This window comes from Gymnogyps californianus, chromosome 2 (assembly GCF_018139145.2).
Source record: "Gymnogyps californianus isolate 813 chromosome 2, ASM1813914v2, whole genome shotgun sequence".
Lineage (NCBI taxonomy): Eukaryota > Metazoa > Chordata > Aves > Accipitriformes > Cathartidae > Gymnogyps > Gymnogyps californianus.
Window position 1 is genome coordinate 35706137 of NC_059472.1, and position 17525 is coordinate 35723661.

Sequence of the window (17525 nt, forward strand, 5' to 3'; positions counted from 1 at the left end):
TCAGCCGGGTCCTACCCCCTCCTCCGCGCCCCCACTCCTCCCCTCCGCCCGGCAGATGGTTTGCTCCGCGGACACCCGATATATAGCGCTGTCAAGGGGCGCATCCCCCCTCCGCGACCCCCCCCTCCCCCCCCCCCCCCCCCCCCCCGCGCCCCCGCGCCGGCACGGACTCTCCGCGGCGGGGCCGCCCGCGCTGGGCCGACTCGCCGGCGCGCCTCGGCCGTCCGCCCCCTCCTGCCTGCCCCGCTGCCCGCCTCCCTGCCTCCCTCCCGGGGCGATGTCCACGGGCTCCGGGAGCGAGGCGGAGGAGCTTCCCGAGATGGACCTGCGGGCGCTGCAGCTGGACTACCCGCCGCCGCCGGCCAAGCGCCAGCCCCGCGGCGAGCTCTACCCCTCGGGGGACAACTCCTCGGCGGCGGAGGAGGAGGAGGAGGAGGAGGAAGAGGAGGAGGAGGAGGAGGACGGCGAGGGCAGCTGCGCGGCGGGGCCGGCGGGCAGCGGCTGCAAGAGGAAGCGGGCGCGGGGCGGCGGCCCCGGGGGCAAGAAGGCGGCGTCGGGGCCGCGGGGGCCGCCGCCCGAGGGGAAGCAGTCCCAGCGCAACGCGGCCAACGCGCGGGAGCGGGCGCGGATGCGGGTGCTGAGCAAGGCGTTCTCCCGGCTGAAGACGAGCCTGCCCTGGGTGCCGCCCGACACCAAGCTCTCCAAGCTGGACACGCTGCGCCTGGCGTCCAGCTACATCGCCCACCTCCGGCAGCTCCTGCAGGAGGACCGCTACGAGAACGGCTACGTCCACCCCGTCAACCTGGTACGGTACGGCGGGGTGCGGGGGGGAGCGCGGAGGCGGGCGGCCGGGCGCGGCCCCGGCGCCTTCGGGATGCGCGGCGAGGCGCTCCCGCGGGGCTCACGGGGGAACCCCCGGGGCACCGCCCGGGGTGGCCCGGCCCGGCCCGGCCCGGCCCGGCCCGCCACGGGCAGGGCCGGCAGCGCTCAAGCCGTGCCCGCCCTCGAAGAAGCCGCGGGGCGGCCCTGACCGCTTCGTAAATCTCCAGTAATCCTCGCCCCGGGGGCGACCCGAGAGCCGGGTTTGGCCTACGGTCATGGCGGGTGTGTCTGTTCTGGGGAGTCGAAGTAGGGGACCCTAAAGAAATAAATTCCTCGGGCATTAGGCAAGCTTCATGTCCGAAAAAGGAGTAATTCGCTCTGCGGGCTGGCTCGGAGCACAAGCAAGGCGTCATTAGTTCATCGGTACAAAACTAAACGCCTGATGTGTGCCACAGGGGTAAAAAGGTTGCTTATATAATGCAGAGTGATTGGTTTTGAATAGTTTATATGCTTTTTATTTATAAAATGATGCAAACAGTTGCAAAGCAAGAGAAACGTCGTGGTTTTTATGAGAATGATTTGTTGCTGACCATTGCAGCCCTATTGCGGAGCATTTAATTATAATGAAAAACATAATGACAATATTTGTTAGAGGAACTCAGCTCGCTCTGTGCTTCCCACAGGGACTAAAACACGATGACGTGTTTGCAACTGAACCAGAGTTAGACATCTACCAGTAATAAGGCTCCAGTTTCATACCAGGATAAACTTTCTTTTTAATATGAAATACCTTTTTTTGCTTACAGACTTGGCCATTTGTGGTTTCAGGAAGACCCGACTCTGACACCAAAGAAGTTTCTACTGCCAGCAGATTATGTGGAACTACCGCATAGTCAAAGTAAATTGTTTTTTTTGTTGTTGTTGTTGTTGTTGATCTCTTTTTTTTTATGGGCTGGATATTTTTAAGAGCTGTGATTTATCGGCTCAAGACTAGAAGATGGGGACAAACCCCCATCTCTAACAGTGTTAAATCTGTGTCCCCTGTCATTCTTTTCCCTTAGAGTTCTGAGGGAAGTTTATTTAAAGCAGTAAAGAAGGGAGGCAGTGGAAATGAGAGTTTTTATGAACTGACTGCAGCAGCTGAAGTCTGAGATTTGGAAAGGCCCTTCTTTGGCTTCGTCATACTTACCAGTGCCTGAGGACCTGTTGTTCTGAGGCTTTTAAGCTAATGGAAGAGGAATATAATGATATAGAATTAACAGCATGGACCAAAATACAACTCTACAAACTAACCCCAAACAGTGTTATTTGTATTCTAAAGCAAAGCAGTATTTTAGAATAGCTTTGAAACTCAGATAGATTTATAATATATTTTGATGGCTTTTGTATTCATGGATCTGGTTTACTGTAACTATGCAATAAGTATAGTCATACTTTTTTTGTCCTTTTTACCAGTTTTCTTAAAAACGTGTAAGTGGCTACATTCTGCATTTAGACTACCATCCACTGGAATTAAACTAATTCCTTTGGTTACGTCTTGAAGTGCCACATGTAAGAATGTGGGACTGTCCCTAGAAATGTGGCAGAGTTTTTGTGCCTTAATCTGGAAGGGAATTCTGCTTACCATAAGGCCAGGGTGCATGTGTTGTAAAGAATAAGTTTGTATGATGCTGCAAAATAACAAGAATTCACAACGTTTTAAACATTTTTCCTGTGCTGTCATGCTTATCTTTGAAAAGTTTACCCTCAAATGAGTTCTAGTGACATTTCTTCACTGATTCAAATGCTGTAATAAAAGAGGATGCCATCAAATAAGTTGCAAATGTAAATAACTATTTTTTTATAAATGATATTAAAAGCTTGGTTACAATGACTTACTGGTACTGTGATAGTGTGTGGCTGCATCAATATAGGAACGTCTTTGTAATGCACGTTCTTGAAACCCGCTTTTGCAAACACAGTTATCTTCCTCGTCTCTTGAGAGCAGATACCTCTCCAGCAACAGAGTCAGATAAGAACACTTTCACCCCAAACAATTCACATGAGGTACAGTACTATATCAATCAGCAGGGAAAACCACATTTCAACAACTTATAGAATTCACTGTTATAATCTTTTCTGTGAATCGGGAAAATAAATAAATGTAGATTAAGAAATGAATGTCAGTAATTTGTTCTGCTTCATAGCTTGAAAGATAGTGTAATAGCTCCTTTTGCTGTTCTTTGACATTTTACATTTCCATCTGTAGTCTGTTTTGCTTTTATTTGTATTTGTGCAGTGGGAAAATCAGCTGAGTTTTCCTAGTTGGGAGCAGACTTTTCCTGTTTTAAGATTAAAACTCCTGAGATAAGATTTTCTCTTTCTTAAAATATTTTATCAGCGGTTAACTCACAGTAAGGGAGAAGACTGAACTGCTTTAGGGAAGAAAAAGCTTCCTCTTCTTCATTTAAGCAGCCAGGAGGAAGAAACGTTTGCTTAACAAGAACCAGTTTAACCTCGTTTCTTGTCAGGTCATCCTACGTCATGGATTTCTATTTTGAAATACTGCACAGAAGCCCAAGACTGACTACTGGTAGTGTCTTTCAAGTAGATGAACTGCAGAAAATTGCTTTTCTTCTTGTGAAGTGTAAAATAGTCCAGAACCACTGCAAAATAAAATGAGGGCTCAGTCCAGGATCTGTTGAAGTTGTTGCTTTCAGTGATTTCAGGGCAAGCTGTACAGAGACCATAATCTAATTTATCTTCCAGTTTTATCCAGAGAAAGGCTGTGAAGGAAGGGGGCCATCCTAATTTGTAGTTATGTAACTGAGATGGGACTCCAACTGACCTTCTCTAGGAAGCTTTATAAAAAGAAAAGAATATAAACAGTAAATCAAAAAGGAAGGACCTTTAGGAAGGCATAAGGTATAAGAAAACTCAAGCAATGTTTATCTGAACCCTAGAGAAAAGATTATTCAGCAATTTAACTAAGGTGCCACTTGAGATAATCTCAGTTGTGGTACTTAGCTGGTTTTGGCCTTGATCCCAGCTGTAATTTGTTAATGACTCTATGAGATCGGAAAAACAAGGAAAGCATGGAGAACTTTAAACAGTATAGAAAGGTCCATGCAAAATGATGAAACAAAAATGGTCAGGGTAAATTCCCAAATATGAAATGGTTATATTAAGTAAATACAGTAGGTCAAAATTGGGGGCGAGGAGTGTGACATGAAGAAAAACATAGTATTGCTTCCATCCATGCACAACACTACATGCTCTCAAATACTTTTTTTCCCCTGTGGCTACATAATATATAAAAATACTTTCCTCATAAAATAATGAATGCACTTACGGTATTTGTTACTGTAACAGACACATCCATATAATGATGGTGCCCCAATAGATTATCACTGGTTTTAGAACAGAAGTACACAATGGCTACAGGTGACATTTCAGGTCAAAATCTGCAGAGAAAATTACAGCTTTTAGATAGTGAATGTTGTATAAGATTCAATTCTTTGTTTTAAATATCTCTATACAGAGATACATGTATTAGTGTATACTTATTTATCTTAATATGTCAATTAGGTATGTTTGGATTTCTCTAACAAGGATCTGATATTTCAAATCATTAATTTTAATCCTTGGGCTCATAAATATCATTTTAAAAAAGTAAATTAATCTTTCTTCTTCTCTCTCAGTGAGAGGCATTATGTGATTAGGAAAAAGCTCAGACAATTGAACAGGTTCCTTGTGGGTTTGTCCTGAGATGAAGGCTGCTGTCTTCCCAGGGAGGTGCCAGGTAGGTCATGTATTCTGGCATTCCTCACCTATAAAGACACAACAAAAATACATGCATGCAGTTTTGAATCCTTTTTTTAAACTCACGAACAGATGAAATTCAGATCAGTGCTTTATATGAATGAGGTGACCAAAACATTCTAAAATGCTATTTTTAAGCATTAACAGATTCCATAGGAAGATAATGTGTTTTGGTCCTTTTTTTTTTAATTAAGTTTTTGCTAACCTGATAGAGTAAATTGATTTCATTTTTAAAGTCTGAGTGTTTTGTTGGACTGAGTATGAATTACAGAGCTGGGTGAAAGGGAGACTTAAAATGAAAAACTACCTTACATTTCTACAGTCCACAAGCACGGAAGGTAAGAAATACACATATTTTTATTAGATTTGGCAAGTATACGCTTGATGATTTTTTTGTTACATTAATGACATCTTTGTTCCTTGGCACAAGGTACAAGGTGAAACCATCTTGATCCCATAAAGGTATACAAATCTTGCTAAAGCTGTTTTACAAATAAAATGCCAAATCGTCTGCAACCCATATTCAGCTGAGACCTGCTTCATGTGAAATCTTAAAGGCAGAATACCTGCATTGACTTCCCTGGCAGGCAGTCCATATATAAAGAGGAACACTTGTCTCCCAAAAATATTTTTATGACTTCAGGCTTATATAAATGTTGTGTAGAACTTGTTTTGTCTCTGTTTTATGTGGGACTCTGATAGAGGAGATCATTAGCCAGAAAGCTCAGGTGTCCGTCATGAAACCATTCCTTTCCAATACATGTGTTTGCTTACACAAGGAAAATACATCTCTCATATTGAAAATGTTAACAGTTCTGATCCTAGCAAAAGAAACATAGTTTGCATTTAAGAAATAACTAAGCCATACCTTTCCCATTTAGTGACTTTATACAGGTACTATTTAAAGAACTCTCAGATATACTATGAATTCTGAATAAAAATTCAGGTTTCCCAGCTAAGTAAAGGTGACTATGTAAGAAGTACAGCTGCCATAGGGGTCTCCCAGATGAAAGAGGGAGTTGAAGAAATTAATGTTAAGATCTCAATAACTACCTGAAAGTTACTCTGTCTGTCTTCATTGAAGGAGACTGGATGGACCCTAAGGTGACCAGTTTTGTGATTCAGTTAAATATCTAATGTTTTAGTTAACTATCTAATGTTGGGAGGGATAAAGCCATGTTTAAATGACCGAACTTTATACGAGCCAAGTAAGATAAAAAGAAGGAAGAAGTGGGATTTAGAGCTACCCACCGATACAAGCTTATAGTAACCTTATATTATAAGCAAATAATAATTACATTATTTGAATGAAACAACACAGAAAGCTGTCCATTCTACTGGAGAATAGTCACTTCTCCACAAGTAGCTAATTCTATATAACAGCGAACTTGCATTTGGTATGGCAGCGCAGATTTCTCACCAAGGCTAATGGCAATCATACCTAAGAATTAGGTTCCAGCACCGGGCAGTGTTTATCACACTCCACTCCAGCTGAAAGATGTGTACACAGATACCTTCTGCAGTGCACAGAGGATGGATGCTGAGCTGCCTTCCAAACCCTAAATACCTAAATCGGTATTTTTAATATGTTCTGACAAGAGTGCACTGGGATCAGTTGCTACATTATGCAGAGACTTGTGTTCCCACAATGCAGGCTGGTTAGGATTCAGGTACTAAGAAGAAACAGGTCTCAGTCTCTTCCTTGGCTCTGAAAAATCTGTAAATGCAAATCAGTAAAAAATAACTTTAAAAGTGCCTTATTTGGAATGCAGCACATGAGAATCTCACTAGAGTTAAAATTCCTAGAAAAGTTAAGACAGCTGAAAAGATTCACATAGCATCTATCCAACAAGACAGGCAAAACTGAGAAAAACTTGTGGCTGATGTAGGGCTCAAGAATCACTCCTGTAATGTTGGGGTGCTGGCAGTCTGATTAGACTAGGGTCTGGGACTAGAAGCACGTGGTGACACTCAGAAGAACTATAATTAACCTTGACGATGTGATTGGAATTTTGGCGAGCAAAGGAAATTACCCAATCTGCTCATGCTGGTGAAATTGTTAAAAAGCATTCAAATTTCCAGTGTTAAAATGAATTCAAAATTTGACAAGAAAAGTGGTCTATGACAACAAAGCAGGCAGAGCTGCAAGTCAGAATATACACAGACACAACCCCAACTCCAGCAACCAGACTGCTCAGCATCTGGGACAAAAAGTCACAAGAATAGCAAAGGATTGCATCACTTCGTAAGAGTTTACAAAGGCCCGTGTAGCGAGCACAGCATGCATGAAGGGGATGGACAACAGCAGCTTTAGCTTATAGGAATGTTCATAGGAACAACAAGAATAAGATAAACGGATGCTAATCCCAAAAACAAATGGATCACTTTTTAATTTTAATTCCAAATTGCTGTAATGGCAGAAGCAACATCATTAGCACTGTAAATCCCATAGTCAGTAAAATATAAGAAGTAAATGTAGGCATGACTGTTCATAGAAAATCGAGATTGTAACGGCACAAGGAACTATTGTATTCCTTGAATATAAGCAGTATGGAGTTTAAATTAGTTCATGTCCTTAGTATCATCAAGAGGGCATGTCATCTAGAGGAAAAGGGGACCAAACTGAATCAGAAGTCTTTTGCAACACGGACCTGAAAGATTCCAACTGTCCTGTGATTTATTTCTTCAGGGAAGTCCCTCTTGCTCTATGAAGATGGCTGAAGAGGAGTGCAGTAGGTCAATGTTCTGGGAAGCCTCAAGAAAGCAGATGAACTGCCAGAAGAGATAGTCTGTGGTCACTGTGGGGAAAAACAAAATAAACTCCATGTCATTCATTTCTCCTGTAGAAGTTTCTCATCCCACCCTCAAAATAAACACATGCATGAAATGTTTTCCACTATCTAGAAGGGAGATCTTGGAAAGATGGTTAATGTCAAATCTTTTTACCTACACTCTGGCACACGTATGGTCTGGACCTGTCTGCATCCCTTTTGGGGAGATACTGAATCCATGTACTAACGTCATCTGCTCCAGGCAGCGATCTGTGGACCCCACTCCAAGCAGCAGAGAGTGCCTTGCATCACTTGCTCTAATCTCTTTTAGATCAGACTGGTTGTCTCCATCCTGGAAACCACTTTTCATCCTCCTCCTCTGGGTCTCAGTGGGACATCGATAACTTTCAAAGGAGGCAAAATAATGAGAGATACATTGCTGTTTACTAGGAAGGTGATTTGAAGTCCTGAGGAAACGTATTATATTCCTGGGTGGGACATTTTCATGCTACATGTGGGTATACTTGAGATTTGAAAGGCCTATTAGGATAGCTCTGTAGAACTGTGGAGGTTAAACAAGGTCACCTCTTTGTATGCAGGAAGATCCCTGGGGCTATCCAACCCCAGAATCACAGTTACGATTTCAACACAGGAAGAACGCACATCACATCCATTTGAGTTGTGCCCAATTCTTGCTGTGTTTCATAGGAAACAGAGCAAAACTTGTGGTGCTTGGGGAAGGACTGAGTAGATGGCATTTTTACATGGGAAAAACAGGGAAAGAAAACAAAGAGAAAATTGAACAATTTTCTGTAGGGCCCCCGGATTAAAGCTAAACTGCCATATTGGTGAAGTTCTGTGCATAAGAGTAACTGGAGACAGAAGCTAACAGACGAAAATGTACAGGTAGACCACAATAAGGAATAACCCCTCAAGAGTAAATTTGTCCCCATCCATTAAAAATGGCAGTGTCAGCTAATATATGGAGATATATGTATGAAATTTATCTGTCTGTAAAGATATTCGGATTACAAGTTTAATGTTTAACGGCATGACAGTGATGTTCATGAAGCATGAATTGAAAACTCTCTTGAAAGAAGGGCCTGAGGTGCCTTATACTGGCTAAGGCGTAACTGTGTGTCATACCTATGCTTTGAAGATTATTTCTCAAGCCATTAATCATAACAAAACACCTGTAACTGCAGGACCTGCTACCAATCTATTTCTCATAGTAACCTGGTTTGAGGTGTTTGCTCATCCTATGATACAGCTCAGAACAGTTCCTTTATCTCAGGGAACAATAATTTCAGATTTCTTTTCCACTCTATATAATTCCCCCTGAACTTGAGATGTAAATTATGTCATAAACACCTTTGTTCATCAGGCTTCACAAATAAGAAAAAAAATTTCCCCCTTCGAGGCTAGATATAGCCCTGATATGGATGGAACAGCTGTGCAGATAAGCCCACTTATGCTTTTTGCCCTCCCTCACTGTAAGTAAAAACACACCAGTTTCCTCCGTAAACTGTACATACTGTACCACCTGCGGATATCCTTAGTTTGTAAGAGAGAAGCAGTTACCATAAATTAACATCACTGGTATTGCCAAAATTCTCACCACTTTGACCACCACTTCAAGTTTTGGAACAGATGCCAAGGACTTGACTGACGCTTGAGAGTCCCCACTCCCACACTCCCTGTGCAAAGGGACTGCAGCTAGACTCAGATTCTGAGTTGAAACACAGTATTCACATTCTCATTTTATGACTTGTACCTTAGCCTACACTAAACCTCCCCCGTGGTGATGGCACAAGCAAAAAAAATGGTGTCAGGGAGCATTCCTGAGCCCTGCAGCTGCAGTGTCTATGCCATTACATTGTTGGAGAGGTCCCTGCATGGTTTGTGGTTTTGGTATGGGCCATGGGCCATTCTCCCAAACAATGCTAAGACATAGTTTGCCAGTCAACAATGGATAGGGATCATTGACAATACACAGTTTACATGAAGTCACCTTATTCTGGAGACTGAGAGTGCACAAGCATAAGCAGTATGGACACAAGCTAGCTCAGGACAGTTGGCCTCAAAGCCAGAGGACAGTCTTGGTATGAAAGAACAGCCCTTCATGCTATTTACTAGTTTAGACATAACCTCCATGTATCAACTGAAGTTTCTAGTTCACAGAACCTCCTGTGTTTTATATTTGGTTTAGATTAGTCTGTAAGCTCTTCTAGGCAGAGACCATGCTTCCCTTCATTTTTATGTATCTAGCACAAAGAAGCCTTACATCTGATTAGGATGTTAACTAACATCAGGAGAAAAATGAATGAAAATCCTGACATTAATGTGTAGATCCTACTGCTGAAGCTGAATAGTAAGTGATTAAAGGTTTTATGTACAGCCCCCTTGTAATATATGTCTCAGCGTGCAAGACAGTGGCAAGTCTAGCAGTGGATTGAAAGAAGGCAGATCAGTTTTTCTGAGCACCATTTAACACCAAAATGTCATTGTACATGAGGCATCAAAGCAACATACCAACCCCAATTTCCTCTTTCAGGTTTTCAGTGCGTGTCTCAAGTAAATATAAAATAAAAACTAATTTTTCACTTCTCAGGTATGCCTTTACACCGCCATTATTGTAAAGCCAAAAAAGTCTTTTTTCTTCAACATTTAAAGAAGAATAAACAAGTTATGAGTTACAGAGGTTTCCTGAAAGCAGCCGCTTCGGATACCTACAGACCCAGAAAGACACAGTGCCCAAACTTTTGCAATCCCACAAAAGGTCCTCCCATGTGCCTCTGACCCTGAACGATCGCGTGGGCCTAGGCAACGGGGAGGAAGGCCCGGGTGGCCTCCAGCACCTCTGACTGGCGCAAGCGTTCCCACTCCGCCGGCGGGACGCCTGCCTGTGCTCTGCCAGCTCTGCCGTCGCGCCGCCTTTCCCCGGATGACTCCCGGTGAAGCACTGGCAGCTGGGTGGGAGAGATGAGCCAGAGGAAGCAATTCAGGTGAAATAAAGAGGAAAACGGCTTCATAAAGAGGCTGCAGATGCCGCCAAAAGGGCTAGGGTGGGTCTGGCCTCGTACTGGTAGAGGAAAGATCTGGAGGCATTCGGGGCGGGATGAATGTACTCATCTCTTCAGGCAGAAATGTTTAAATACGCCTACAGAAAGTACTAGGGGGAGATTATCTAGTTACACATGCTTGTTCACTCACTTCTAAGCATCACTTTATTTAATAAAGAAGTATCAGCATAAAATACCAGGAACCCTCTGCACGGACTGGGCAGCCCTTTTCAAGGCATTCGGCAGCACTTGTCGCCTTTTAAAGTTTTTCTGAGAGTGCCCCTCTCACTTCTCCAGGTCCCGCCGTGCCGGACAGCGGCGGCTTTCCGCCGGCTGCCACCGCCCCGGGCCCTGTGGCGGCCGCCGGCTGCCACCGCCCCGCTGCCTCCCAATCCGTGACAGAACCGGCTCTCCGGGCCCTTGCTGCCCCCTTCCTCCTCCTGCCTGAACTCCACCCGACAGCAGGAAAGCTCCGGAGCAGCGTCCCGCCCGACACGGCAGCGGAGGAAAAGGCGGATTTCGGGGGGTGCAGGGGGAGTAATGGCCGCCGAGGGCGCCCCGCCTCACGCCTCACCGCAGCCGCCCCGCAGGCGGGGCGCGGGCGCCACCCGGTGGCCGCCGCGCCGAGGTGCACGGCCGGTGGCGGCGGGAGCGGCGTTAGGAATGGCGTTAGGAATGGCCTGAGGGCCCCCTCGGTAGCGGCGGTGGCTCCTTCTGCCAGCGACTGGTTTAATTCCGTCAGCGTACTGCCTGAGTGCGGGGTCCCGATACGCCCCAAACGTCCCGATTCCCTGCCAATGCGGTGAAAAACTACAGGGGCAGGAGGGAAGCGCAAAGGAGGCATCCACGTTGCTTCATGTAGCGTAGCACAAACTGCACCGGCAGGCAGCACCTCCCTGACGTGTCGGGTTTTGGCTTTACCCAGAACAAAATAAAAGTATTAAAAAGAAGATGGGAGGGGAAGGAGCCTCCCAGGCCGCAGGGTCCAGCCTGCGCCTAAGGGCCTGTCCAGGGCAGCGAGGCTGCTGGGGAGCTGCTGCGGTGGGTACAAAACCCACGCCACCCCCACCAGAGCTCATCCCTGGCCGGTTTATAGCCGTAGGGTGGTCCTCTCCTCAGCAGGTCTCATGTCTCCCCCGGCAGGGCTGAGGACATCTTCTTGTGGTGAAGGACCCTGGGGACATGGCGCTGGGGCTGGCCTTGGACTCTGCCACCTGCCTGTGGTGTATTTTTTCAGCACAGGCTCCCCTGAGGCATTCTTCGTCTATTTACATTGCCCGTTTTATTTGGTAAGTAATGAAAGCTTGTAATCGAGAATGAAAGGGTCAGTATGGAAAGAGGTAGCTACATCTTGCGGTTGGAATGAGAGATGGGGAGTGTTCTCATTTCCTGGGCTATGTAATACGGATCGTTTTATTTCTCTGTGCCATACTTGCCTGATGGTGTTCAGGTATGTCTTGGGCTCCAAAGGCCATTCAGACCTTCTAGGAGAAAATAAAAACAGCAAGTAAAAGCAATGGCAATATTTTGTTACTATGACTATCTTTCGATAATTAGAAATTATCAAATATCTAATTATCGAAAAGGAGTCATAGTAGGACAATCTGTGCTGATGTTTTCATAGACTGAATGGCCCTTTTAGTTCTCCTCTCTCTCCTTTTTTGCCTTAGATAAGAGAAAGAGATTTTTCTGTGGCTCCAGTACAATAAGAGGCCTGCTTGAATCAACCCCTTTGCATAACTTTCTGAACTTTTTAATGGAATAAACACAGTGTTACACATTCATTGCTAAATACTAGTTTTATACCCAAATAAAGTATTGCAAGAGGAAAAGTGAAGCTGACTTGATTCCAGATGATCACAACATCCAGTGAGGAATAATTTCTCAAAAAGTCGGCCGTGTCAGGGCCAGAACAACTGCGGTGACATGGCAGTAGTAACGCAGGGAACGTGCATGGGGCGGGAGGGGTAGGAGTCAAACGCAGTCTTGCACTGTGCAGCGTGGCTGTTTTCAGCTGTGTGCCTAGGCAGTAGGAGCGAAGCCTCATCCATTCCCGCAGACCTGAAGCTGGCAGCTTTCCAGCAATGGCCAGCGTAGCAGATGCACAAGACACTTCATATTTCTTCCCATTATTGCCTTAAGCACAGGAATGAAAGAAATAAAACTTGCCCCGCTGCTACTTGTCCTGTCTGACAGCTGCTCATCCTTGCACAGGAATTAAAGAAATAAAACTTCTTCCTATTACAACTTATCCTACCTCACATCTGCTCATCCTAGGTAGCGGTTTCAGTCTTATCTCTCCAAACACAGTACACAGGATACAGTCTGAACATAGAGGAGGGCACATACCACTTCTTAAGTCAGAAGATCTGTGTCAGATCAAGAAAAAATATGTAAGTGCTTCCTTTCTGCTGTATCCAGAGACTGATTCAACAGAGATATAGTGACTGCAGCTAGCAAAATCTACTGGTATCAGATCAGTACCAGCCTGTAGGAAGAGTGGAAATGGCACTGTAAGGATACCTAGAATTACTGTGTCTCTGTGTTGTTTCTTACTAAGTAACCATCCCAGAAATTTGAGGCGTCTCCTTGTACCTTCACCTTTTCAGTTTAACTCTGAGCGGATAAGCTAAAATCTATCTTGACTGGAAAATGTAGTAATGAAATACTGACTTGGAAGAAAATTTGCTGTCAAAAATCTTTTTGACATCAGTGGGATAGGATTCATTCTAAGAATTTAGCACATTCAGATTTCATCTGTTTCTGCTCTTCTAGTTTATGTTAGGAGTAGTGATCCAGCATGAAAACTTTTACTGGTGTGAAAAAAAGTAATTTTAATGCATCAGAAACAAATTTGTTCAGCTCCTGAGAAAAAGCACGTCTACCTTCTTAGCCTTTATTTCTTTAAGATTTAAACAACCAAGCATCTTTAAGGAGGGCCCACTTCATCACTCATCTTGCCCTGATAGTACATCACTTGAAGTCAATCCCTGCCCTGTTAGGAATGTGTCCCTGATGCTGGAGAGCAATTTCCTGGACAAAAAGAAACCCTATAAACCACTTCTACAGGTTGACCATATGGAGCAAATAACGTTCCTTGCACTGTGGGAGCACAGATAAAATACAGATGAGAGTGGATGACTGGCTCTCTGATTTGTTTTGTTTTTCCTTATGATCTTCTGACACTCATTCCCCAAGGATGAAGTGGAAAGACTGTGACAGCTTCATTAACAAATTCCTTTCATCTTGCCTTACAGTCTAGCTTTTTCCTTGTTGAAAACAGTCTTCCAAAAAGGGGAAATCTGTCCAGGCAGAGTTGCAGATTTTATCTATAGACAATACGTTTGGACTAAAGATCTTGACTGTCTTAGATTGCAACAGCCCTTACAGAGCAGGTAGTGAGACCCTTTAGGCAAGCCCACTTCATATAGTCTATGAAAGACTCAGAGGTGAAAGGCTGGGTTGCCCTGACTGCAACGTGAACCAGGATATACAAAGCGCTCTCCTCTCATCTGCCTCATTAGATCTTGTTAGCCTTGGCCTGCTGATAACTAAGGGTGTCTAAGAAAATGTGGAATCATTGTTTTCTTTCCAGTTTTCTTAGGTGGACCCTTGGGGATAGAAAAAGGAGACCAGTCTTCATCTTGGGAAGGGACAGAGTATATGACTTCCAAATCAATGTATCACCCCAGAGTCCCATGTCTCTGACACACAGTTCCTCCCAGTTCCAGTCTCTCCATCTCTGTTCTATGTTACCATATACAATGGACTCTAGGGTAAAGCCACATTTTAACCCAGAATAAATTTTTATAATTCAGGACTATATGTCAGCTCAACATAGCAGCGATTGTTTACATATGTTGATATTTAAGTTTGCCTGAAGCAATCATTCTGCCACTGTGGTAAGTCCTGCTGTGGGATTAAATGCTCATTTGAATCTTTATTCTTTTTGGTTTTAATCCAAGAAAGCAAGAAAAAGCCAAGAAAGTTTTCAGTATGATATTCAAGATATTAGCTGTGGAATCTCAGCTGAGTTCTTCAAGAGTAGAACATCCTAAAACTGTGGCTGCTGAAAGTGCCTTGACCCCAGTAGATTCTCAGAATATAAACCTGTTCCTGTGCATAACCAAAGTGATGAAACAATTACAAGAAATTATTACAGAATATTTCAGAAGCCCTTTGTGCTTCAGATCATGTATTTCCCATTCTAGTCAGTAAGAATTAAAAAAATAATAAATCTTTGTCACTGAAATGTTTATGCTTCTATGCAAAAAATTGTCCCTTTAAACAGCAAATTGTAAATTTACAATGTAATTTGCCAGTTTCAGGTAAAGTGACACCAAGCAATATGTTCACTTTTAAAACTATAGGGAGCATGCACACCTTCTAATTATAGGCATATAATTTAGATAGCAGCTAAGATCATTTGCAGAGAAACTGAAGCCCGCTGATTTCCCCTCCAGACAGAACTACTTTTCATGACTCACTGTATAGGAGGTGCCTAGTTTCCTTCCTAATTTAAGCATATATTTTGGATGCCTTTAGCTAAATAATATGGCATTCTTATTCTCTTAGTGTCTCATTCTTTAAGCTAGAAAAGGCTACCCCCTTTGCTCCTTGGGCACTTGCCATATTTTACTCAACAGTGCTGCTGCTGCTGCCCCTCAAAAATGGCCTTAAAAAAGCAGTGGAATTGGCTTCAGGTATATACAAAGAGTGGCGAACTTGTATAAAAGCATGACTTTTTGAAAGGACAGGTTTCAACAAGCAATAACTACCTCATACCCTCTGATTTAATAAGGAAGTCTAAGTCATTGGCACTAATGTAAATTATTTTGCTGACGCATTGTAGGTATGCAGTTTGAGTTCAGTTACACTGCACCTTTCCTATTTATGCTTGGCAGGCATAACCTGCATATACCTTTTTATGCCTTGCAGGTCAGAAGCAGTGATACTGCCAAGCTGCAACACGTCCAAAATGTGGCAGCACGAAGGGATGTCACTGTGATGGTGGAGAATATCGTGTGCCTGCTGCCCGAGAGGTGAATATCCAAGAACCATAGTGGAGGTGTGAGATCCAGCTTCCCTTTGGCTTGCTGGGGCAATGGGAGGGAGGGATGTGTTAACGAGCTTCTCCCTGGAGTCAAAGGGTGACACTTGGTAAAATTGCCTATCAGCAACTCCAAGTAGCTGATGTGCCAGGCATATGGACCTGCATGAGCACATGTAGACAAATGTGTTCAAATCAAACCTTGCTAGAGCCATAATGTGCTTGTATGACCTTTTTAAGCTTAACAGTAACATTTTTTCACATTCATTTGTACCTAGAGTAATCCTTTATGTCCAGCAGTTCACTATTTATGTCAAAAGGCACTCAATGTGAAGGCATTTTTCTGAGGAAACTGAATTTGTTATGATGAAAAATATCTTTCAAGAGGATGCGTTTAGGCTGTGTGGGAAAAATGGTACAACCAGCATGTGAGCATGTGAAATTTAACTGGAGGTTGAAGTAGTTTGCCCAAACAATCATTTGGTTCTTATTTCATGAAGTCTGGAAGAATTCAAGCAAAGAAAGGGAGTAGAATGTAGTCTTTGTAAGGGGCTAGTTCTGAACACTCCGATGCTCATATTTTGTCATTTTATAAAACCTAAGGTAAGAAGAGCTATGTTTTTTGCTCAGTTAGACTAAACCATGCAACTCACACAAGTCACACTTCATGGCTTAATGTAATGTTGTTCTGCCTGAATTCATGCCAGTAATAATTTTATACCACAGCACACCACAACTTGCTTTATTTGTGACACTTATTCAAGAGCACTTATTTTAGAGTTTTAAAATACTGGCTGATACTAAATTTCATTACCCCATCATTCAGGAGAGAAAAAAAAACTGAGAAAGAATATATTAAAACCTCCAAAATAATTTTAAACAGCTTTTCCTTAATCAAAGCAACATATTTTCAAAATAAGTACTTAAAATGCTGGGGCTAGAAATGAAGAGTGTCTGCATATATCACCAAAACATACTGAATCCCACTGTACAATGTTCTGTTTTAATACACTGCACTGAATTGTCAGTCTGAACCAGTACAGTTTTCATCCTTCCTTTTTATCTGGCCCATATGTTTGGTAAGGGCAGCAACAGAGTGAGAAAATAATTAATTTCATTTTGCAGTGGGAGAAAAATTGCTTTAAAAATCAGCCTCTCGGTGCTTCAGAATCCAAAGTACTTTACTTAAAAATAGACACAAGGAATGAAACTTTTCTGATATCCCAATCACTTTTTTATGTGAAATCCTTCTCAAAATTATTCTCTAAATTTACACAACGTTATGCTTGTAATTACATCATATATTATATATTAATATAAAAACCATAATAATATAATAAGATATTATATCTTCTATTTTTTCAAATAAGGCATATGTACAAACATTTTACTCCTCTATTTGGCATATATGAAAGAACATTTTAGAAATATATTACACAGAAGTAAAAAAAAGATAGAGATGTATAAAGTGTTCAGCTGGCCAGAGGTTGGCATCTGGGGGAATTTGGCTTTTCAAGTGTTCAAAGACATAAAAAGTTCCTTTGTTTGCACATTCCAGGTCTTAATCCATAGTCAGACAACTAGATTTATTTCCCTACCGCTTCCATCCTCTTATGAAGCAACTTTAAGAACAAAAGACTGTATGAGTTACAGAAATTTAAAGGCTAAGGGGTTTTTTGTTGTGCTTGTAGTACTATTCTGATACCCGAGCCTTCTCTTTATTTGATGAATTACAGTTATGACAATTTAGGATTCTCAGAACACCTGCTAATGTACATCAAAATTCACCTTCAGGGAGGAGGATGCAGTTTTATCCATATTGTCTTTGCTAGAAGTTTGAACACCTTTAATTGTAATAGTGGCTTTGGAGAGCAGAAAGTCTGCCAGATTCTTGTAGGCCATAGAGAAGTTAAGACGGAAATTATTTGTTGTTGTAGCTGGAGTGAAAAGCTGTTGCAGCCAGCTACCTGTGCCTTTTGTATCAGTTTTTATTGTTTCTAAGCTTAAACCATTGTTTTT

At 43.0% G+C, this 17525-nt stretch overlaps 1 protein-coding gene across 2 annotated transcripts; it reads left to right on the forward strand.

The window, feature by feature from the left end:
- The first annotated feature begins 277 nt into the window (after positions 1–277).
- On the forward strand, positions 278–2695 carry MSC (musculin). Of its 2 annotated transcripts, XM_050892107.1 has the most exons (3): positions 278–805; positions 1629–1720; positions 1884–2695. In XM_050892107.1, exons 1-2 carry the CDS (start codon positions 278–280, stop codon positions 1713–1715), a joined length of 615 nt encoding a protein of 204 aa, XP_050748064.1. In that variant the 3' UTR covers positions 1716–1720; positions 1884–2695. The 2 variants fall into 2 exon arrangements, with proteins under 2 accessions (XP_050748064.1, XP_050748063.1); XM_050892106.1 differs by having other exon boundaries at positions 1629–2695.
- The last annotated feature ends 14830 nt before the right edge of the window (positions 2696–17525 follow it).